We start from the raw sequence: 22859 nt of genomic DNA, 5'->3' as shown, positions 1-22859 counted from the left end.
TTCCGGCCGGCCAGCCACCGAGAGGGAGATGGCGGCCTAGAGCGCCCCCTCCCCATCCGCGCGCGCGCAGCTGCGGGAGGTTCTGAGAGGCGCCATGTTGGATGATGGCAGGTGTTGCGCTGAATCAGACCCCGACCCTCCCCACCCACAGACGTTGGAGAGCGGAGGGGGGGGGCAGCGAACGGGGGGAGGCGGGTGTGGGCTCTGAAGCGATTTCGGGTCTGGATGATGCTGGAGCGGGGGCGCCAGTGGCAGGTGTGAGACCCAAGGTCGCGGTGGCCAAGGCGGAGGTCCCAGTATTGTTCTCCGCTCTCGTCTTGTGGCAATGTGGCAGCAGGCCCCGAGGCCAACTGGGTGACAGGGCATCTGTCCTCCCGCATCTGGGGTCTGCCTCCCTTCCCGTGGGAGTCCCACCATCTTCATCGCGCAACACGGAGAGTGGGCGGGTGGGAGATTGAAAACCTCCTGCTGCAGGCCCCAGCAGGAGTTGGAGCTGTGCCGGCTGAGCCGCTCTGCCCTTTGCGTCAGGTGCCCTTTGATGTGGGTCGCGGAGTCCCAGGGAAAGGGGGAACTGTTCTGCTCCCCTGGGTATTTCCATTGTTTCCTCGTGGTCCCTGGTGGTTGTTTAAGTTCCCAGCTGTGGTCTTATTGTCTGATTGAACCAGGATATAGTTTCTCCCCCTAGGGTCGAGGCTGGAACCTTTGCAGAGCTAACCTGATAGCTCTCAGCGATAGGTTTATGCCGTGAGCCTTTTCCTCCTTGCTCCAGAAGCCCTTGGTAGGCATTACAAGGACTAAAGGATTTGGAAGGCAGAGGAGCCTGCCTTTGTGGACCCTGTCATGGACTGACCACTGTTATAAGGAGTTGAACACCTGTGCTGGAACCCATACTTGATTTTTCATGGGCTGTGGGGAGTCCTGTATCTTTCATATGAAAGCTTTGAAGACATCTGATGCGTGCTTGTGCCCCTGGAGTGATCCCTGTGCACACCACTAGGAGTCCTTGCAGTTGGAGGCATAATGCCGCCTCTGGCTCTGGAGCAAGAAAATAAATTCCTGGGTAAAACCAAACAACTTTTCTTGGCACTGATGATGAAGCCGTGCACATGGAGGAGATTCCACATCCAAGTAGTAGCCTTGAGCACTGCTGACCGTGATGGTGCTCTGATCAGGATGTTGTCCGGGAAGGGATACAGGTGAGTTCCCTGTGACCTGTCTGGCGCTTACCAGTTCCATCATCTTTATAAAAACCCCGGGGGCCAAGGACAGGCCATATGGGAGTGTTAGGAACTGATACTGTCTCCTACCGTATGCAAACCTCAGAAGTCTATAGTGGCATGGTCTGATGGGGAGATGGAGATAAGATTCCACTAGATCTACAGAAGTCAAGAAGGCCCCTGGGACAGGGATGACACTGTAGAGACACCTGGTCTCCATCTGAAACTTTGTTTTCTTCATCCACTTGTTGAGCCTTTTGAGGTCAAGAATGGCTCTGATGCACCCCTCCCTACCCTCACTGTTGCATAATGATGATGTAGAACCCACAGACTCTTTCTTCTGAGGGAAGGTATTCTATCACTCCCATATCCAGAAAATGAGCTATTTCCTTCTGGATCAGATTGTGTTTTATGGGGTCACTGTTCCCTGAGTCACTTGTGCATGGTCGATGAAAACCATTTCTTTAGAAAATGGGAGATTCTGACCCCAGCTTTAGCTCTGGGTGGAGGCCTATGTGATCTGTGTCAAAGTGGATGGGGAGAGGGCAGGCAGGGAGACTGAGGTCCCTCTAGACTTTCAATCCACTATTTTCCCTGGGGGAATCTGTTGTGGCTTTGCTGGTACCTCTGAGGATATGGAGCAAAAAGAGCACCTCTCTGAAGGCCGGTTTATGTCCTCTCCTGGGGGACCTTAATGGGGAAAGGAGAGACAATGTAGCAAAATCCAGTTAGCCACCACTTTATCCATGTTTTCTTCAAAAAGGAGGGAGCCTGTAAACTTGGCTGAGCACAGGACCTGAATAGAGTGAGTAGCCACCTTCCAGGGAGTGAATCATAGGTGGTGCATGGCTACTGGGCTGGAAGCCATGGCTCAGGCTGAAACCCTCATTGTAACTGACACCTCGATAGATGCAAATGCTGTTGCTAGTGACTCCTTAAAGTGGAGCCTAAGGTAGGGTGATCTCTATCCTTAAGAGCTTTAAGATATTCCTGCCAGGAAATAGATGCTCTTGAAAAGTAGGTAGCTACCAGAAATGCTCAGAGGTTGGTGGAAGAGGCTTCGAAGCCCTTTTTCAGAGTGGCCTCCATCTTTCTATCCAGGGGTTCCTTAGGATAGAACTCTCCTCGTGAGGGAATAACTATATCCCTGGTGAGGAATGCTACAGTGACATTGGCCTTTGGTGTCTCAGCAATAGAGCCCTTTGGTTTTTGAATGTTAAGAAAGGCTGAGGTCACGCTTGTTAATATGCCTGCCCTTACCAGGCTTGTTCCATTCATCCCTGAGCACTTTCTCAGAGGAGTGAAGGGGTAAGACAGCCTAAGTGGAGGATTTTGAGGGAAGAAACTTTCTCTGAAGCTTACACCCAGGAGCCTACTCTGGTTTTAGAACCAGGCAGCTAGCCTTCGTCAGTGGAGGAGGCAGAAAAGGACTCATCTCCTGGGTTGTGCATGCTTTTACTTTGCCCGTTTAGATTTTTTTAAGAATGCTTTTAGCATGCTTTGGGAGTGGAGAAGCCCTGCTGTGACTTTGGAGAGGTTTGTTGCAGCTTGCCTTCCTTAAGGTCTGGAGCCCTCTCAAGAAATCTGTCTCAGAATCCTCCTCACTGGGCCCCATTCCATAGGGAAGGGGGAACTTGTCAGAGCACTCCTGGGCAGGTTGGGAGCTGATTAGAAACCCTGCTTCTTTCCCTAGGGTGCTCAGGACCCACTTTAAGATTGTGGGGGGGGGGGGAATGCCTCTTCTCTTCGTTCTGTAGAGGTCCCATAGGACTTACCTCTAGAGTTGAGTAGTCAGGGTGCTCCTCACTTTTGGAGCCTCTCTTTTCTGCACTGGGGTTCGTGGCCTATTTTCCCTCCCTTTGGAGTCACAGCTGCCTTGGTGGGTGGGGACTTGCCTGAGTTGCAGCCTTGGGTCCCCACAGATTTAGGGACAGAAGGCTGGGCACAACTTGACATCTGCTGAATCTGGAAATGCTGCCTCACATATAGAGCACCACTCAGATCAACTCTGTGCTTTCTTGGCTGTTCTGCCATGCTGTAAGGGACAAAGGAGCCAACAGGGAGATACTGCACTGGAGGCTCAGGGAGGGTTAACCGACCCGGGAGGAAGAGGAATGCCAAGGAGGGAGAACAGCTCTCACTAACCCAAAAAACTGAGCAGAAAAGTTAAAACAGTGGGAATAAGGGCAGGAGGGGAAAAAAAAAAACCCACCACCACTGTCTGCTGTTGCAGAGATGAAGTATCTAGCAGCAAGCAGGATCAGAGGGGGCATGGGCAGACCATGCAGCACCAAAACACTGATCTATCTGCATGCTATAGAGAGGAGAGCAATCCAGATGTCTAGAATTGTGGGAAACCCTGGGCTGCATAAGATGGCAGGCAGAAGTAGTCTAGACAGAGGCCAGTCAATTTCCACCTTGCCTAGAATATAATGATCAAAACTGTCCTGATGGGGTACCCAGCAATTACAAACATCATGGCTCTGCGAGCTGCTACAAGTAAATCACACACCCCCATCCTAGGTATTTCCATACATAGCACTGCAGTATCCAGAAGTTATATCACCTGACCTACTGCCCTGAAATTCAAAACTAACATTTAAAGCAAATTAAAATCCTTAGCTTATCTGCTGAGAGTGCCAAAAAGGTGTATACTGATGGGCCCACTCAATCATGTGGAACTGACCAACTCATTTCACATGCCTAAATTGTTGGACCTCATCCAGCTCTCTTTCAGATCAGTGGAAAGATTACCATTTACTTCAACAGGAGTGGATTGGGCCTATGCTAATGTATTTTAGTCATTACCAAATAGGTCCAGATTTAAACTACTGATTTAGGAATGAAAAGGCTCTGTTCCCCTTTACTAAGCTTTTTACCATTCAGTTGGCCTCTGATTGTGTATATCTTTAATTAGCTGTTTAAGAAAAAGGGAAACCGAAACCATGTTAAGTAGCTTGCAAATCATGTCATATAGAGACCTAAGTGCTAACATTGCCTCACCTTGTTCATTTCCAGTAGTCTTTTGTCATTTGCTTCATTTAATCACCTAGATGTCACAAATGCAATGTAGGTGTCCTACTACAGCTTCATTTGTCTGGCAAGTAACTGTAAAGATTAAATTTGTTCCTTTTATGTCAAGTCTGTTGTGGGTAACTATGGACCAAGAAATTGCTAAAAATGTTCCAGTTATTAAATTTTAATTTGTCCTGGAAGTTGACTCATATGATGCTTGATCCATATGTCAAGGTTTAACTTCACTGTAAAAGTGAAATCTCTCTTTAGGAGTGTTTTAGTGGTGATTTAACTCTCTAACCTTACCTGATACGGAGCTGTGCCAAGGTTGATGGTAGATTTCTATAGCAGTATCTGCTGTAATTTTTTTTAATCCCAAAGAATTAGAGAACTTCTATAAACTGTTTTTACATAGTGAAATCTAAGTCACTCATGAGGGATGATCAGCTACATTACCCAATGGAAAATATTTAAGTATTTCAACCCAAATCATATAACTCTTTCTATGGTCTGGTCTGGAATAATCCATATAATGTATTTTCAAGGGAGAAATTTTACTTCCAATGATAGTCAAAAAACCAAGTTCTGATAGCTACTACTGATCCCCTCCCTGGCAATGTAGATCTGTAAGAACAGAAGATCATCGTCAGGAACTTAACACTAATGATAGCAAATTTAAAAATTGTTATGGCTAATGCATACGGACATCCACTAGCTTTATGCAAGTGGAGCCCAGAACTCCTGCATCACAGTGAATGTACAAGTGCTATGTTTTGTCTTGTATTTTAACTACTTAGAAATAGTCCTGGTTCAAGAACAAGCTATTTTTGTTTGTAGGTCAAAACAAATTGCAGATAGTTTCAAGTATTCTGTGATGTGAGATTAAAAGAAAGCTCAGTCAGTGATTTTTGATACACAAAAATAAAAGTCTAAAATTAATCCAGTGGACTGATTTTGATTTCTCTTTCCTGCCCCCAAATGAAATTTGACTATTGTAAGATTTTAGGTTTAGCGAACCTCAGAAGTTTAGCATCTTGCTTTATACATTTATCTTTTAACTTAGTTTCCTTGGTCCTGGATTTATGGAGACAAAATGACTAAGGACATGTCTACACTGTGGTTAGGCACCCTGGCTGGCCTATGCCAGGCTCAGGCTTGTGGTGCTCAGGCTAAGGGGCTGTTTAATTGCGATGTAAATGTTTGGCTCTGGGACCCTGCAAGGAGGGAGGGTCCCAGAGCTCAGGCTACAGAGCGAGCCTGAACATCTACACCACAAATAAATAGCCCCTTAGCCCAGTTCACCTGGCATAGGCCAGCTGCTGTTTTTAATTGCAGGGTAGACATACCCTCAGGGTCATACTACATCTCTTGTGAATTGGGTGTTTAAGGAGCTGGTAAGTATCAAAACCAGTGCAGAATACCATTTGTACACAGTAGGCAGAAATTTCGATATCCATCATATCAGTTTTGAAATTTCTCTGTTCACACTATAAAATTATTATTCTTTACAATGAAGGGAGAAGATAGTTTAAACTAAGAGCTAACATTGCATTTTTATGAAATACCTATTCAATGCAAAGGCATCTGACAGGTTTCACAGTAACTAGATTACAGTACTTTATCATTGAGTGACAAACAGATTACACAAGGTACTGGGATATTTATCATCCTGGGGCTTAAGGAGTGAACTAACTCATGGCTCATATTTCTTGAGTTATGCCATTCCTTAATTAACAGAAAAATGAATAAAGTAATCTGCATATACACACTCCAATAATCTATGCATATGTATTTTAAAAAAAGATAGGGAAGACCTGCCAGGTCTCAAAAGGTATGTTCCTTTTTTTATTGGTCAAATAAAAGGCATTACATTTGAAATATAAAAAATGTATCTGAAAAAATGTTCCTAGTACAGACTTCTAAAAACCCCAGTATTTTATTTAACAAGCCTGATCCCACAAACGAAACATGGGGCATTCCAGCCTATGTTCCGGTGTCTACAGTTTTGTTTTCAAGTCAACAAAATACAGACAGCTTTATAAGAAATCACATCCTAAGAAACTCAGTTTTTTTGACCCACAGAATACATTTTGTTGTAATAAATATTGAGCAGTATTTATTCCTCAGAAGGATTATTTCAGAAGAGTAAAAATAATCCGTTAGCACTGGAGAAGCATTAATCATAAAGTTATAGGAGAGTGGTAAACGTTATATAAAATACCTTAATAGCATTATTCCCCACTCATAGTAAAGTGCTGAAATTGAATTTAAATTGTTTTTTATTATTAACAGCTGTTCAGTTAAGTATTCATTCTGATCCAACCAATTCTTCATACATTAGATTTCAGAAGGAGGAATCACAGACAACTGGAAAAATGAGTTTACTTAGATTTAGAGCACCACCTTGGGGCATGTATACAGACACTGGTATTCATGAACTTCTAAACATCTCAAACGTAGCATCTCAGTATTTAAAAGGCTGTATAATAGCTTTGGAAAAATCATTTTTCCTCTGGCTTTAAGAGAGTAATCATAGTAAGTTATGAAACAGCATTTTAAAAATCCAGTTTTATAGCCAACAAACAGAATTAATCTAATTAATTTGGGATATTCATTCAATTAAGATTTATCTAAAGTTTGTCAGGACTCTAACTCACCATATAAAAGGGTGGATTTGATTGACATTGTACCTTAAAAAGATTTACCTTTTAACATTCTTCTATTTCAAAAAGCAAATGATAGACCATGTTGGATTTGTTCCCACAATACTACAGTTGATTTGTAGACCTAGTTTATAAATTTGGTTACACTGTATATCACACATACACAGTCATTTGTGTTATAAACTGGGATCTTGGGTTAAAATAGCTTTGTTTTAGGCTTGCCTTATAGTACTTCTGAACTTGCTCTACAGCAGGGGTTCTCAAACTGGGGGTTGGGACCCCTCAGGGTCACGAGGTTATTACATGGGGGGTCGCAAGCTATCAACCTCCACCCCAAACCCCACTTTGCCTCCAGCATTTATAATGGTGTTAAATATATAAAAAGTGTTTTTTAATTTATAGGTGGGGTCGCACTTGGAGGCTTCCTTTCTGAAAGGGGTCATGAGCATAAAAGTTTGAGAACCACTGCTCTACAGTTTGTTGATGTTCCTTTGCAGAGCATACTGGTGTTTTCACGCCAGGAAACTTTAAAAGCAAAACATGATAAAAGCTAGTAAAGATGATCATTTACACAGAAATTTCATTTTGGAATGTTCAAAATTAACTTTGATAAGGCAGACGCACAATTCAGAATAAAACATCGCCTGCTCTAATTAAGCCACTAATTCTTGAAAAATAAGCCTTGGTTTGGAGGCAGTTTCATTAATGAATCTCTACTACTAAGTGCCAGTGGGTGTGCTTACTTTTACTCCAACAGCCAAAAACAGTCACACATTTTTCTTCTCCGGTGACTGGGAGGAACTAGATAGATGCACTTAGAATAGTCAGAGAACTAAACATACCTCACTGCATCCACCCATCTGCAAGAGTCATTTGTAACAGACTGCTGCAGGATGGCACGTTCACTAGTATTCACTGGGGAACTCTACTGGTGTTAGCATGGAGACAGTTCTGGAAGTGCCAGAAGGCATAATCTCAAGAGCTTTTTTTTTTTATTGAAAACCCTGCGTAGAAGAAAATGGAAACTTACTTTTAATAAGTATCTGGTTACAAGAGAAAAATAAACAGATGTATGACTTTTCAAAAATCCAACGTATATAATTGGGAAAACCCACTGATAATTCCCACTTTTATACTGTACTTAAATTACACAAGTAGAAAAGTTATGCTTATTAATAGTTTAATGTATGAAGGAAACATCCAGATTTCTGAATATGAAGGTACATATCTCACATTAATTTAAGTCTACATAAAGTAGAGCCTCTATACTGACATATTGAAATTTACTTTCTGCTTAGCCATTTCTGTTATGTAAACAATTGTACATTTATTTGCCATTCTAAAACTTCAGGATCAAGTTTACATAATTTTGCTAAATTTCTGTGTTTGCTCAGAAGCAGTTTACAGTACTAAAACCAACCAGCCAAAGAACAGTTTCAACAGAAAGTTATGTTAAAAAAAGAAGAGTAAAGGCTAACTAAGTTGAAACATATGATGGTGGGGAATGGGTGGTCACAATGTTCACAGAAAAAGGTCAGTTAGTAAGTTCTTCTGCAAAAAGCCTACACACTTCAGTCAAGCACATCAGTAGAATGATTTGGGAGCATATTAAACAGCCATTTGTGTTTTCCTCTGAATAAAAAGCAATCTCCAGGCTAACAAGTTGATCCCACTCAGCCAAGTTGGTTCATATGCACACTGTTCATGTGAGGTGTCCAAGTTCCAGTCCACACCTGAAAAAGAAGAGGGTGTGTTACTAATGATGTATTACAAGGATGCTTTAGAACATTTAAGAATTTTAGGCTTAGCTAAGATGTTTACAATATAATTTATAGTGCCTGCCTTCACTTTTCACTTCTGTAATGGTTGCATCTATTAATAAACTACACCAAGTTATTTTCTTAAATGTGTTTTCCTCTTGTAATACCTAAGAGCTGAGGTGTGCAGAGATTATTTTCATCACTTTCATCTTCCTGCCTGTGCTTCTCCCCTTGGTCACATATCCTACCTACACATTCCCTTCAGTACTAGGTAGAACATTTCCCCCCCAGCAATTTTTCAATAAAAAATTAAACGATCATGCCACAGAATGACAATGTGTCATTCCACCCTGATATACTATACGGTAACATTTATATTAGCTGTATATCAGGAAATCCAGCCTTCTAGGATCAAGGGGAATAATAATTAAGGCCCCAAACCTGCCACTGAATCTGCTAATGCTGTGCCTGCTGAAGTCAGTTCGGTTTCTGCATGCATGCAGGGGATCATGCAAGCAGAATCAGTTAGAAGGTCAAGGTGTAAAGCATCATGATTTGGGGAATTATAAACGGTTTCACTTCAGCTTTTGAAAAGTTCAGTTAACTAAAAAAGTTATTATTGTTATGAATTGTTTTTTCAATATCTAGTACCACGTTCACTGCTGGAGAAACCTTACAAATACTACATGTAACAAAGTAAAATCTATTTGGGTATAACTGAGAAATACTTTAACAGAGTTTAATATATAAGCAAGCGCGTTTTATACAGTTAGGTATATAGTTGGATTTGGCTGGAAGAGGAGAAAGCATACAGGGAACCCTCTTCCCTCAACTGCACTCATACAATGAACTTCCAAAATTCAGCAGAACGAGGCAACTTGTGTAGCCAGCAGTGCTAGAGATCTCAAAAGAGGTAACACTGGGACAGAGATTGATGGTGGGGCGATGGTTAAACTGATGTAGGAAGGGCCAACTCTCTCCCTGGGCACTCCCAGCACTAGGGAAGGCAATACGGCTCAAAAGCATAATGGTCCAGGTCTAATGCCGTGACAGTCTCACCTCCCACTAAGAAAATCATAAATTATATGCAGCCGTGAATAAACGACACTTCCCAGAAAGGTGATTTATCAGTTCCATCACATCTAGATCACTTCTAGTACTTCTGTAGTAGCCCACCAACATTATTTAACACATTTAACAAAAGAGGTAATGTAACACTTGAAACAGTTACTATAAGGGCTTGTCTACAGGAGGAAATTAATTCTAATAGCTATTCTCCAATAGCTGCCCATGTGGATACACTTATTCTGGAATAGCTAGTCTGCTTAAATTCACACCCTACCTTATTCTGGAACAACTTCCCCATGTTGACAAGCCATCAATGACTCTTTGCTTATTTTTAAAAAGTAAGTGGACTTTATTTTACACTTGGTACATATAAGTGCATTAGGTGCTTCAGTTGTAATTAGTACGGGTAAATCAGATTTAAATTAGAAAAATCAGAAAGACTAGAAATACACAAGTTTTTATGTTTTGCATTATACTCTTGGGGAATGATTTGTTTTTGTATCTGATTATGTTGAAGATAAGTCAGGAATAATAATAATAATAAAAAAATCACAATATTACCGTTTGAGGGCCATTGTTTTCTGTGGAATTTGAAACCATCTTTATCAATGAGTTCCAAGATGGGTCAGCAGCATGAGGTCCATTAAATATAGGACCTCCAGTACCATCTGCGATGGGTGCTACAGGAGGAATCATTGCATTCCCATACACAGAGAAAGGCATACCCTTCAGGGGGAAAAAAGTTAAGAATCAACATGTATATATAAAGACACACACATGTCAAGTAGCAATAGAAAAGATCACTTTACATTTTAGAAATTCCCTACATTTGTATTATTTAAAAGAGTAAGGTTTTAAACATTTTTCCTATCTGCTGTACATTTACTTTTTAGTATCAGATTAGTAGTATCTTGCAACTGTTCTGGAGAAAAATAAAGAGCAATAATACTCTAACATACACAGCTCAGACTGTTTTGACTGGACAGTACTATAAAACAGGGGTTCTCAAACTGGGGGTCGGGACCCCTCAGGGGGTTGCAAGGTTTTACATGGGGGGTTGCGAGCTGCCAGCCTCCACCCCAAACCCTGCGTCACCTCCAGCATTTATAAGGGTGTTAAATATATAAAAAAGTGTTTTTAATTTATAAGGGAGGTCGCACTCAGAGGCTTGCTATGTGAAAGGGGTCACCACTACAAACGTTTGAGAACCACTGCTATAAAATGTCTACTTGTCTTAAGAAACAACATAGAAATACTGAAATTCCTACACTAAGGTGGATGCCAGAAACATTAGGATTGTTACCCCGACTTTAGGAAAATCCATATATCCTGCAGGAACATGCTGATGGAATGTACCGGAAGGGGTTACAATTCCGGTACTGTCTCGCTCCATCGCTTGATGTGAAAACACTCCTGGATCAGACATTGGCCTGTGGATCATATGACTTCCCATTCCACTGTGACACCAATCTACTTTATCTAGCAAAGAAACAAGTACAATCAATCATTATATTGATATTAATAAACTTGTATGGGCAGCTAAGACTAAAAGACCTCTGCATTAAAGCATTTCCGCAACAAGAATAGTCCTTTGCCCTACAGAAACCTTGGTTGTCCACGCAGACTATACTTCTGAGGCACATATATACCAAGAATGAAATCTGTGTGGACAATCACTCAAAGAAATCCCACTTAACGGAGGATGTTGAAAAATTACTTCTAGTCAAGAAATAACTTCCACAATATTTTCTCCTTCAAGTTATTGATACTGAAACCTGCTCCTTCCAGCTCTTGTACTGTGGTAATTGAGGACTACATGGTCTTTTATAACCTCAGTTTGACTGTTCGATAGTACAAATGAGCGCTTGTCAAAAGAGACGGCTTTATCAAAAGGTTCCTGAAGCTCACAGGCAAACAAGATGATGCATCCACAAGTGGTAACATGAAGAGGCAGGCCACTTGGAAGTTGGTGGTTACCTAGGGACCAATGATCATGAACGGATTACATTCAGTATGGGAAAACAGAGTACACTCTCAACCGGTAACAGAGACAGACGATATTTCAAAAAGACTAATTTCCTAAAGCTAAGAAAAATTATGAGCAAAATTGATTGGGAAGAAAAACTTAGAAAAATATTAAGAATTGGCAGGTCTTACAGAACAGTTTATCAGACTGCCGAAAGTCATGATTACACAATCAAGAAAGAGGACTTTACCTAAAAGCCCATCCTTGTTCAGTGGCAAGGTGAAAGCATCTATCAGAAATTAAAAAGTAATCCATTTACAAATGGAAAAGAGGGGAAATAGTTGATAAATAAGGGATACTAAAGACATCAAGGAAAAAATCTCTGGCTGGCAGGGCTGAGGACAACAATGAATTTTTAAAGTGTTTTAGAAACAAAAGAAATCTTAAATGGTATAGGATCCAATGCGAGATGAAGATTGGAAAATTGTTAATGATACAGAAAAGGCACAAGTGTTCAATAAATATTTCTGTTACAAAGCAGAATTGTACTCATACCACATAAAAATGTGTGACTACTGGCCAGAGAATTAATAACTAAGGATGTAAAAAGCAACAGAGGGTCCTGTGGCACCTTTGAGACTAACAGAAGTATTGGGAGCATAAGCTTTCGTGGGTAAGAACCTCACTTCTTCAGATGCAAGTGCATTGAGTGAGGTTCTTACCCACGAAAGCTTATGCTCCCAATACTTCTGTTAGTCTCAAAGGTGCCACAGGACCTCTGTTGCTTTTTACAGATTCAGACTAACACGGCTACCCCTCTGATACCTAACTAAGGATGGTAGACAACATCTACTAGGGATAAACTTCTTTAAACCAGCAGGAGTAGATAATGAAATCGAGAATCTGAAAAGAGTTGGCTGAGAAGATCCCAGGCCTGCCGATGTTAATTTTTAATAAATCTTGGACTACACGGGAAATTTCAGAAGACTGGAAAAGAGTGCTAACAATGTGCCAACATTCAAAAAGGGAAAGTGGAATGACTAGATAACTATAAGCTGGCTAACCAGTCCTGGACAAAATAATGGAAAAGATGAAATGGGAGTGATCTGATAAAGAATTAAAGGGCAGGAATACAATTCATGCTAAAAATACCACAATTTTATGGAAAATAGGTCTTACGAAACTTGATTACATTCTTTAAGGAGACAAGAAGTTTGATTAAGGTCACTGTGTAGATATAAATACTTTGTCTTTTGTAAGGTGTTTGACTTAGTACTGCATGACATTCTGATTATAAAATTAGTACTATACAATATCAATAGAGCACACATTAAATAGATTAAGATCTAGATAAATGACTGATCAAAAAGTTTTTAAACAGGAATCACCACTGAATGAGGGTAATTTTAGTGCAGGTCCACAGGTATTAGCACTAGGCCCAATACTATTCAACTTTTTCACCTAATGATGTAGAAGCAAATATAAAATGATTGCTAATAAAATTTGTGGATGACAAAGATAGGCAGAGTTGTAAGTAATGAGGAAGACAGGGCAGTCATATAGAGCGATCTGGATCGCTTGATAAGCTGGGCCCATTCAAACAAAATGCATTTTAAAACAGCTAAATGTAAAAGTATACATCTAGAAACAAGGAATGAAGGCTCTACCCTACTTACAGGATGGAGGACTGTATCCTGGAAAGTAGTGACTAAAAATGATACAAGGTTCACAGTGGACAAGCTACTCAACTTGAGCTTCCAGCCCAACACTGGCATAAAGAGCTAATGAGATCCTCAGAGGTATAAACGGGAGCAGTGTGTAGGAATAGGGAGGTGATTTTACCTCTATATATAGCATTCCAGTGTCGGTCTCAGCAGTGCCACATACAGTTATGGTGGCCACATTTTAAGAAAGATGTGGAAACATTGGGAAGGGTACAGAAAAGAGCCACAGAAATTATTTGGGGGCTGGAGAAAATGCTCTCTTAGCGAGAGGCTTAAGGAGCTCAACCTGTTTAGCACATCAAAAAGAAGACAGAGGTTTCTTGATTGCAGAGTAAACATGCCTTCACAGGGAGAAAATATCAGGTACTAAAGGGCTCTTTCTTTAATCCAACAGCAAAAGGTATAACAAGAACCAGCAGCTGGTAGCTGATACCAAATTAAAATAAGCAGTTAGGCATAAATTTTTAACAGCGAGGTTGATTAACCACTGGAACTAACCACCAAGAGAAGATATGCTTTAGCCAAACAAGTTATTTGGTTCAACATAGGGGTAACTAGGTTTGATGTAATGGCGTGTGATATCTAGGTCAAAATAGATGATCTGATGGTCCCGTCTGGCCTTAAACTCTCTGAATCCGAACAGAAAGTTTCACAGTTCCTAATATACAGAACAGCAAACTCCATAAAAGAAGCAAAACTGAAAAAAGGTTATGACGGTCTCCAGAGGAGTAATCTTCATCCTCAAGAGACAACTATCCCATGCATTTCATCACTCAACGTCCTGTATTGCAACAATCTTCCTCAACAAGAGAGAGTTTTGGATGAGAGTCCATTCAAAGCCCATTAATACTGCTCTTCTAGGCTGGTTGCAGGAGTAATCATAAAAATTACAGCTAGATTATCTAGTTCATCCCGGGCAGGGTGGAACCTACCTGCTTTGTTATTTATGGTTTTGTGCAATTATAACAGCAACAACAAATGTCACAAGCAGCAAAGCTTCAGAACCAAAGGTTCTCCACTACCGTTTAGGACACAACTTCAAATTGGACAGAGCAGACAGAAGACCCAGTTCTGAGAACTGGAAATGAATTTATAAATGAGCAAATGTAAATTCTGCGGAATTCAATTTATACAATGCCTCTCAGTTCTAAAGCATGGTTATTAAGAAAAGCAATATGACTATAGAAAATTGCATGCATAAGGATGCTTGTTAGACAATATTTCCATACCTTGATTGCCACCTATCCCTTCAAAGGACCAGATGCCACTATGCCCCACTGGAGTGGCTAAATTGCTCCCAATAACGGATGGAGTAGAAGTTCCAGTTTGTCTAATACGTGCAGAACGTTCAGTTCCAATTGGAACAGGAACCTTTCTGTCCTGAGACGCATTGCTGGGCTTTTCTGACCCCAAGGACACTGCTGAAGGGGTAGGAGATGGTGCTCTAACTCCAGATGACACTGATTGAGCAGGAGATTCTACAGAAAATAATTGAAAAATTACAGAAGTGCGTTGTATATTTAGTATCTTTGCTAGACCTAGTTTGAGATGATAAAATGAATTTCCACTCACACAGTCAAGTATCAGAGGGGTAGCCATGTAAAAAGTGACAAAGTCTGGATCTGTAAAAAGCAACAGAGTCCTGTGGCACCTTATAGACTAACAGACTGTTCGTTTATAAGGTGCCACAGGACTCTTTGTCGCTTTCCATTCATATAGTTCTGTTCACATATACCAACACTAACCTGTAAAAAAAACCCAAGCTTCTGGAAGTAGATGATTCAGAAGACTCGACAGGCATATTATGATAATCTGAAGTGTTTTACCTCCAGATCACTGGTTCAAAATACAGCTCAAGCCTTTATCACTTGTTGACTGTTTTACAATATGTGAAACAATTATTGTAAGTAGTTTACTACTCTAGAGTCTATACAATTGTTCATAAAGATACTATTAAAAAGATTATTTTAGGCATTATCAATAAAGATTGGCAATTAGAAAGGGTTAGATTCTGAAGCAGATCTTAAATAAATTAATGGGTTCTTTTCACAACATCTGCATCTCATTTAGCCTGCAAAAGTCCTAATAAGAGGACTTCAGATTTTAATACTGTATTGCCAATGTTTAACCTTTAACTTTCTTCCTTAAATATAATGGAATGAGATATCTTTAAATTTAAAATTAGTTTTCTATCATAACACGTCATGGCTGTGTTACAGCAAAAACTGTAAAAGTCACAATTAAAGATGAAGATATCAAAATTTACAGAACACAGTCACTCTCCAAATCTATTTAGTGGTTATTTTAAAGGGTTCTAAAAACAATCAATTCATTATAAAAGAAACACTGTTGGTAGGATTTATGAATACACTATCACATCAGTGACACTTGGTTCACTTTTGGAAGAGTATCTTCTCAACCAAAAGGGCTAGAACTTGAAAAAAATCCCAACATCTAAAAGGAACCTCAGAGAGGATTATTGAGCAGCCCTAATGCATCTGTTGAGATCAAACCTTTCATTTAACAGATTTCTTCCAGGACAATTCATTCTGTAAAATATAGTTTCAAAATCCATCTTCAAACAGATATGGACTTTAACAACAATGAAACAAAAAACCCTAGGAAAAAGCTTAGCCAAAAATATCAAGTTTATTCATTATGTAGCTACATAGACGAGGTAGAATTTGACAGAATATGTTGCCTTTACAATAATTTCTCACTAGTTTCCTACTGAGAAGAACTCACCATTTGATGCTGATGAACATGGAGGCAATAAACTAAGTGGGGAAAAGTGTTGTCTGTTAAAATTAGCAGCTGAAGGTGCTCCGCCCAGGGGTGGCCCAGGTGCATATATCTGACCGCCCGAAAGGTTTGAGGCAAAGTTACCCAAATGTGCAGAAGAAGGTGTTACAGAAGCATACGGTGAATCCATACTGACAATACCTATGAAAGAAATTGGCAGAGGGTAAGTCCTCACTGAAAGATGGTTCTAATTAACATCTGTGGAAGTAGGACTCATAGACTTTAAGGTCAGAAGGGACCATTATGATCATCTAGTCTGACCTTCCGCATGATGCAGGCCACAAAAGCTGACCCACCCCCTTTCCCTTAACTCAGCTGTTGAAGTCCCCAGATCGTGATTTAAAGACTTCAAATCGCAGAGAATCCTCCAGCTAGCGACCCCTGCCCCATGCTGCGGAGGAAGGCGAAAAACCTCCAGGGCCTCTGCCAATCTACCCTGGAGGAAAATTCCTTCCCGACCCCAAATATGGCGATCAGTAGAACCCCGAGCATGCAGGCAAGATTCTCCAGCCAGACCCTCCTTGACCATTGATACTATTTACCAGCGATGGCACGTTATTGACTAAAATCACGTTGTCCCATCAAACCATTCCCTCCATAAACTTATCTAGCTTAATCTTAAAGCCAGAGAGGTCCTTCGGAGATGAGGACAGTGGGGAAACATTTGCATCAAATTAATTTCTTCATCCATCACAATTATTTGACATTTTGGTTAAGTAGCCAAGTCTTTTTAGCTGTTCTCTCCATTCACACAACTACAAATAGGGGAGCAAGAGAAGTGAGTACTAAAAAACATTGGAAATGGTGTGTGTGTGTGTGAAAGGTTTAAAACAACTAAAATAAATGAGTGAATGAGAAAATAAGTATGCATCAGTACTGAAGCTGGATACAAATAAGTAGTAAGAAAGTAAAAGCTCACCCTCCTTTCAAAAAAAAAATAAAAAAACTTTTCAAAGGGGAAAACTGAAAGTAAAATAATGCAGGAAAATTTTCAGGGGAAGAAAAATGATTGAAAAATAGCAGTTGAAGAGAAAATGTGAAAGTAAAGACCTGAAGGGAGTTAGCCAGTAAAGGGGGGGGGGGGGGGGGGGGGGGGAGGGAAGGGGAGAGAAAAAGAGACAGACTGTCAGTTTGGAAATCTTTCATACTTTTTGTTGTGACAGACTTAATACAAATCATTTTATATTTAAAGACATAAGTAACATTTAAAAATTATGCTTGATTTTTATGTGGAGGTCTTGAGTTTAAATGAATGCAATAACTAGACTGTAAATAATCCTATAACTAGCTACCAGCGTAACAACCTAGCATTTTCCAGATCCATAAATCTTTCTAATTTATATCATTTGGGACTAGAAAATCATTTTCTAGTAAGTAATGCAGACCATCTGGCACAGGGAAGGTAAAGTTGTGATCGTGTTTAAAATTCACAAAGTATTTCTCCACTCCCCTTTTCTTTCTTTATTAAGGAAATATTTAATATATGTTCTGCGATCAACATGAAGCCATGTCATCAAATTAATTTATTATAGCTATGAAATAATATAGCTCGTGGACTGGCTGTCAGCAGACCTCAGACTCCAATCTGCAGCATGGCCTGGCAAAGCATCTTGCATTCTGGAAGAAGGCTATAAAAGTCACTGACCCCAAACAGAGAAGTGGCAAGAAAGAAGAAGTAGTTTTTTGTTGTGTTCTCCAGGACGCCTATCCCCTTGAGCTTCAACTATTGCAACACTGTCCAAGAGACCTGGCTCAGAGCCTCCTTCCCCCACTTCCATGTGTGCCAGCAAGAGGGGAGCTTGTATCACCTTGATTCCCCAGGTGCCAGCAGCTAAACTATTCTCCACAGAGTATGGATAGACCACTTTACACCTCTCCCCAGTCCCTAGCTGCAAGTTAGACTAACTCTGGCTCCCTGAACTCTGCTACTTGACTTCATGGAACAACGAGGGACCACATTCCTTATAATCCAATTAACTCCCTGTTAGGAAAGCTGGCAAATAAGCAGCAACTCCAGCCAGACCCAATAGGGAGACAAAGTGCCAGATGCCTAGCAGCAACAAAATGGCAAATTCTGTGACAAAAATACTGAATTCCATGAGATCTTGGAAATATGCCAAAGTCCCTGGCATCACTGTCCTGACTGAAATGAACTGGGCAGTCCAAACCACTTAAGTGCTATTGTCTTAGACCCTCTGCTAACACAAGAAGATATCAATGCATCACTTTTCTTTAGAGGCACATTTTCAAAGTTATCTTCACAGCTAAGAGAGCTAGATTTTTTTAAAAAATACACAAAAGCTGACATTCTGAGCACAACTATTCAGCAAAAAGGTAACTTCAATACATGGAACCCTATTGATATAAATGCAACTCAGCTCTGTCTCACTAAAATACCCCTTGCTATTCAACAGGAACTGATAACAAGGCCTACATCTTGCCAGATATTTGAAGACCGAACTCTCTAAAATTATTTCAAAATCAACTGAAGTTAACTAGTGCACATGAATAGGTTACAATGTAAAAAATAAACAGCATCTCTCAATTCTTTGATATTAATAAACAGATCAAAATTTACAACTGTTCTTCACTTCTTTAGGAAGTCATTGCTATACTTTTCTCTTGAAGGCAAAACACTACATACAAAATCCACATCATGAGTCCCTCCACACTGGACAGAGTCGAAGTACAAAAAAGCTCTATGTATCCATAGCAAGTTGCTGCTCGGAATTCTGTGACAAAACCCTGCATGAGTGCAGCAGCCTGGAAATTCTCCTGCAGAATCACGTGCATTCAAAAATGGAGATTTTTGTTGAATTAATATGAAAATGAATAATAAAAATTAGTGAAGTATCCCTTGTTTTATATATTCTGATTTTAAATTAATTTTAAACTCTGTCCTAAAGTTTCAATATGCTATAGATTTATATATTGGCTATGCAGGACTACACTACAGAAGTTGGCAAGGGATAAAGAGGGAGGTTTTGTCAGATAGGCAGTGACAACTGAGCCTTTTGATACCTCAGAAGTTGTGGTAGATGGAGGATTCTGTTAACGGTTTCAGTGCTGATAATTTTAACATGCTAACATTTCAACTGTCAACTCTGGGTTTTACATGCAGTACTTCAAATGAGATGAATAGGGCAGTTCCTATCTCTCAGAGATGGTGTGTCAGGCTGCATGCACACTCACGAAGACAGGAGTCCATTAGTTTACATTCAGAAGGTATCCTTGTAAGGGCTAGAAACATAATTCGGGTTAAAAATGAAATCTTATACTTGAATCTGTCCCTTGTAGTGGAACTGTGCTTTCAAGAGCAGATGAATTACGGAATACACAATTCATTTAGTATAAAGAACCCTAAAAGAATAGGCAGAAAATATTAAGTGTTCCAAAGTGCAGGCATTCAGCTGAGGGACATATTGCTGAGGGCACCCCCCCCACCCCCCCACACACACGTGCGCTTACCTGAGGGACTTGGAGCTGGCCTTTGTAACGGTGGCCTAAAACCTGGGGCTTTGGAAGTATCAGACTGATGCAAGGGTTCTGAGTTTGGCAAAAACGAAGACTTTCCTGATAGAATGGACTCTGGTGTTGTCTGAGATGAAACTACAGATCCACCCCAGAAGGCATGAGCAGAAGTGGAACTGTTCTCAAACAATGTGCTAAAGGGCCCAAAAGGCAAAGTAGCACTGAAGTTAGTACCCATAGATTTGTTTGCTGGATGGGCTGAATTTTGAGAAACAGTTTGTGTACTTAAGGTAGAAGGAAGCTGCACTGAAGAAGGAACACTGTGGGGCCTTTTAATGTGATTTACATTATGGACTGCAACAGAACAATTCTGCACGGGAGCTGGAGTCTTATGAGCAGTATTTGTTCCATGGGCAGGTGGTTTGAGAGCAGGGGTTTCCATTTTAGCTGGAGGTTGAGTAGATCCCATTGATGTCTGAGGCAAGGGATAGGTCATGGGGGCATTTGTCGAACCTACCACTGGGGCAGATGAACTTGTTGCTGCTGCTAAATTTGGAGGCACAACCATTCTAGGATCTGGTAGAGGAACCTGAGGTTGCTGGGGAGGAGGTCTTGCTTCTTGAGAAAGAGATCCTGGAGATTGCTGGTGAGCAGGGTGCACTGAGGAACTCCCAACAGAACTAGCACTCAGCTGCCCACTGCTGGCTGAATTACTTGTTTCCACTACTGGTGGACTAGCTGCTTCCTGGTCAGAGGAAGATGCCCCTTTATTCGGAGAGGTTGTTACACAGTCTGAAGGACTGTTTCTAGAAACCGCTACTGGCTGAGCTGGTGGTGAAGGGGATGATGGGGATGAGACAGGGTAGTGTTCTTTGGCAGTAGGGATGGGATATGTGGCATTTGTAGGTGCTGTACTGTTGTTACTGGCTGTGGTTGTGATTGTAGTTGTGGTGGCATTAGATGTTTTCACAACTGTAACAAAAAGCTGCCTTCTGACTGAAGGTGAACTGGGATTGCCATTTGTAGATGAAACAGGCACAGCAGAGGCTGTTGAACTTGTTGTAGCTGTCGGACTAGTAGTCAGAGAACTTGTTGAATTCACCTGAGAACCACTGCTGTTCTGACTGTTATGGCGAGGCACCATGTGAGGTTTAGGTGAGTTAGTAGCTCTTGCAGGGCTCAAAGGCCTAACAGGAAAAGGACCCCAGGTAGACTGAGCTGGTGGAAAAGTACCTCCAAAGTGGGTCATGGGCAACCGAGGTGGACGGATTTGTTGGAAAGTCTGAGCAGCAAGTAAAGCATGTGCAAACTGTGGAGGAGGATATGCTAATGGAAGAGAAACTGGAAAACCAGGCCGCACGTTATTCACTGGGTTCTTGACAGTTTTATGTGTGGGTGCTGAAGAAATTGCAGGCACAGTGAGTGCTGTGGCTGTTTGAGATGTTGATTGAACAGCTACAGTGGTCACTTTGATTCCCATTAGTGAATTGTTAACAGCTGTAGTGGCAGCAGGTGTTGACGACCCTATTTTGGAATTTGCTGCAGAACTTTTCAAACGATTCTTTGGAATAAGTTCATCAATTTCCTTATCTGGATCCTTAATAAGAGCATTGATCAACTGTGTTGCTTGTCTTGTTGATTCTGTGCCACCCCTGTAATAAAGAGTAAAAGGGAGGGAGGAAAAGTATAGTTATTCTGATTTAATTTTTACCCTGAACTTTTACACTATGTAGCCCAAATGTATGCTTTGAGGTTGTCAACCACTCTATTATAGATAAATTCACAGTAAGATATTTTATGTTAAAGGAAACTAGATGTTTAGCTTCATGTGTAAAGAATTTAAAAGGCTGAAATACCAGTGTCCTAAGCAACAAAGGCATTGCATAGTCCACAAAAAATAGTTTCTCTCTCCTTACTTTCTGCCCACAACTACAGAACAGAACCAATTTTCCCTATTCTGCATGAAAACATTCTTTTGGTTCAAAAGCAAACGGAATAGTAGCATCAATTATGCTTCTCAAATGATAGATCTTTAAAATTGTTGCTCACTTACAAATCCTGCAAGAAAAGTGGTCTATTAAACCAAAGACTACTCTTTAAAATTCATTCTTCCCATTTACTGTATAGAAATTATTCTTTCAAAAAGTACTAAACAATGCCAAACAATTTTTTTACCTGATTGTTATTATTCTGTCCCCTGTCTTGTCTTTCTGTTTGTCGATGTCTATATGTGCTCCAGTGAACTCCCGGATAGCATTGATGTTACATCCTCCTCTTCCAATGACTCTGGAAATTACTGTTGATGGGACAGAAACCTTCTTTGATCTATACAGAAGAAAAAAGTATTAAGTCAACTGGAGAAGTTTTGATGATCTGAAATAAGGTGAGGACTAGCAGGAAGATATGAAGTTTGAGACAGATCCTGAGTTGGTGTTTAAGAGGAGAAATTTATCACTTCTACTCTCAAACTAATACATTCATTTTAACTGCAAGATGGGGAACAATGAAATAAAAATGTTCTGTCAAAAAAGATACATAAAAGGCGAAAACTACTGGCACGTTTAACTTTGTATATGCACACCTACCTTCTTACAACCTCCTTCCATCCTTCTTCCCTCTTCTGACCACGTTTCGGGCTAGCTATGGTTAATTTTCCATTTGGAGAAGAAAGGGGAGAAGGTCCAGATTTTGTGCAAGTGGACAAGGAGTTGCTGGTTACTTCACTGATAACCTCAGACAACCTTTAAAAAAATAATTTGTTGCATTTAGAGAAATTATTTCTTCAAACTCAGTGCAAGACACACACCATGTGGCCATTTTTCTTTAGCCTTTGGGCACTAAGCTTGTTAGGAGCGCCAGCATTAGAAAATCATAACTTGAGTTAGCACATTTCTGCCCAGATACTAAGTACACTAAGCACAAGTGATCTTTCATTAAATATAGTTAATATACATATGCAGTAAAATATCTTAACGGTATTTTAGCAGCTAACTACTAGCGAATTTGGTTTTGCTATTTTTGCCCCCTTCTGCTGAAAGCTAGAAACAGGTTCACTGCATCTGAGGAAGATGGAGAGCAATAAACTACTTAGATTAACCAACCAGTATGAATTTGTGTATACGGCATTTTGGAATGCATCTAGAAACCATTTGAACTATTAAAACCACCAATGT

General features: G+C 40.5%; 1 protein-coding gene and 1 long non-coding RNA gene across 5 annotated transcripts in view; one reads left to right on the top strand and one right to left on the bottom strand.

Annotated features, from left to right (window-relative positions):
* Nucleotides 1-393: 393 nt before the first annotated feature.
* LOC117877892 overlaps nt 394-22859 on the top strand; it is a 28098-nt gene continuing 5632 nt past the window's right edge. Inside the window, exons 1-2 of one of the 2 annotated variants that reach the window (XR_004645842.1) lie at nt 394-1196; nt 21926-22069. This is a non-coding gene — a long non-coding RNA (uncharacterized LOC117877892). The remainder of the gene's footprint in view (nt 1197-21925; nt 22070-22859) is intronic. The other variant, XR_004645841.1, reaches the window with a different exon arrangement.
* ANKRD17 (ankyrin repeat domain 17) overlaps nt 6064-22859 on the bottom strand; it is a 149516-nt gene continuing 132720 nt past the window's right edge. For all 3 annotated transcript variants that reach the window (XM_034771521.1, XM_034771522.1, XM_034771523.1), the window contains exons 27-34: nt 22272-22427; nt 21862-22011; nt 19684-21338; nt 16159-16356; nt 14643-14891; nt 11027-11202; nt 10285-10449; nt 6064-8628 (exon numbers count right to left, since the gene is read on the bottom strand). In XM_034771521.1, coding sequence (XP_034627412.1) covers nt 8569-8628; nt 10285-10449; nt 11027-11202; nt 14643-14891; nt 16159-16356; nt 19684-21338; nt 21862-22011; nt 22272-22427 — 2809 coding nt within the window. In that variant the 3' untranslated portion in view covers nt 6064-8568. The remainder of the gene's footprint in view (nt 8629-10284; nt 10450-11026; nt 11203-14642; nt 14892-16158; nt 16357-19683; nt 21339-21861; nt 22012-22271; nt 22428-22859) is intronic.

This window comes from Trachemys scripta, chromosome 5 (genome assembly GCF_013100865.1).
Source record: "Trachemys scripta elegans isolate TJP31775 chromosome 5, CAS_Tse_1.0, whole genome shotgun sequence".
Classification (NCBI taxonomy): domain Eukaryota; kingdom Metazoa; phylum Chordata; order Testudines; family Emydidae; genus Trachemys; species Trachemys scripta.
The sequence above is the reverse complement of the archived record's forward strand: the minus strand, read 5'-3'. Positions and strand labels throughout refer to the sequence as shown.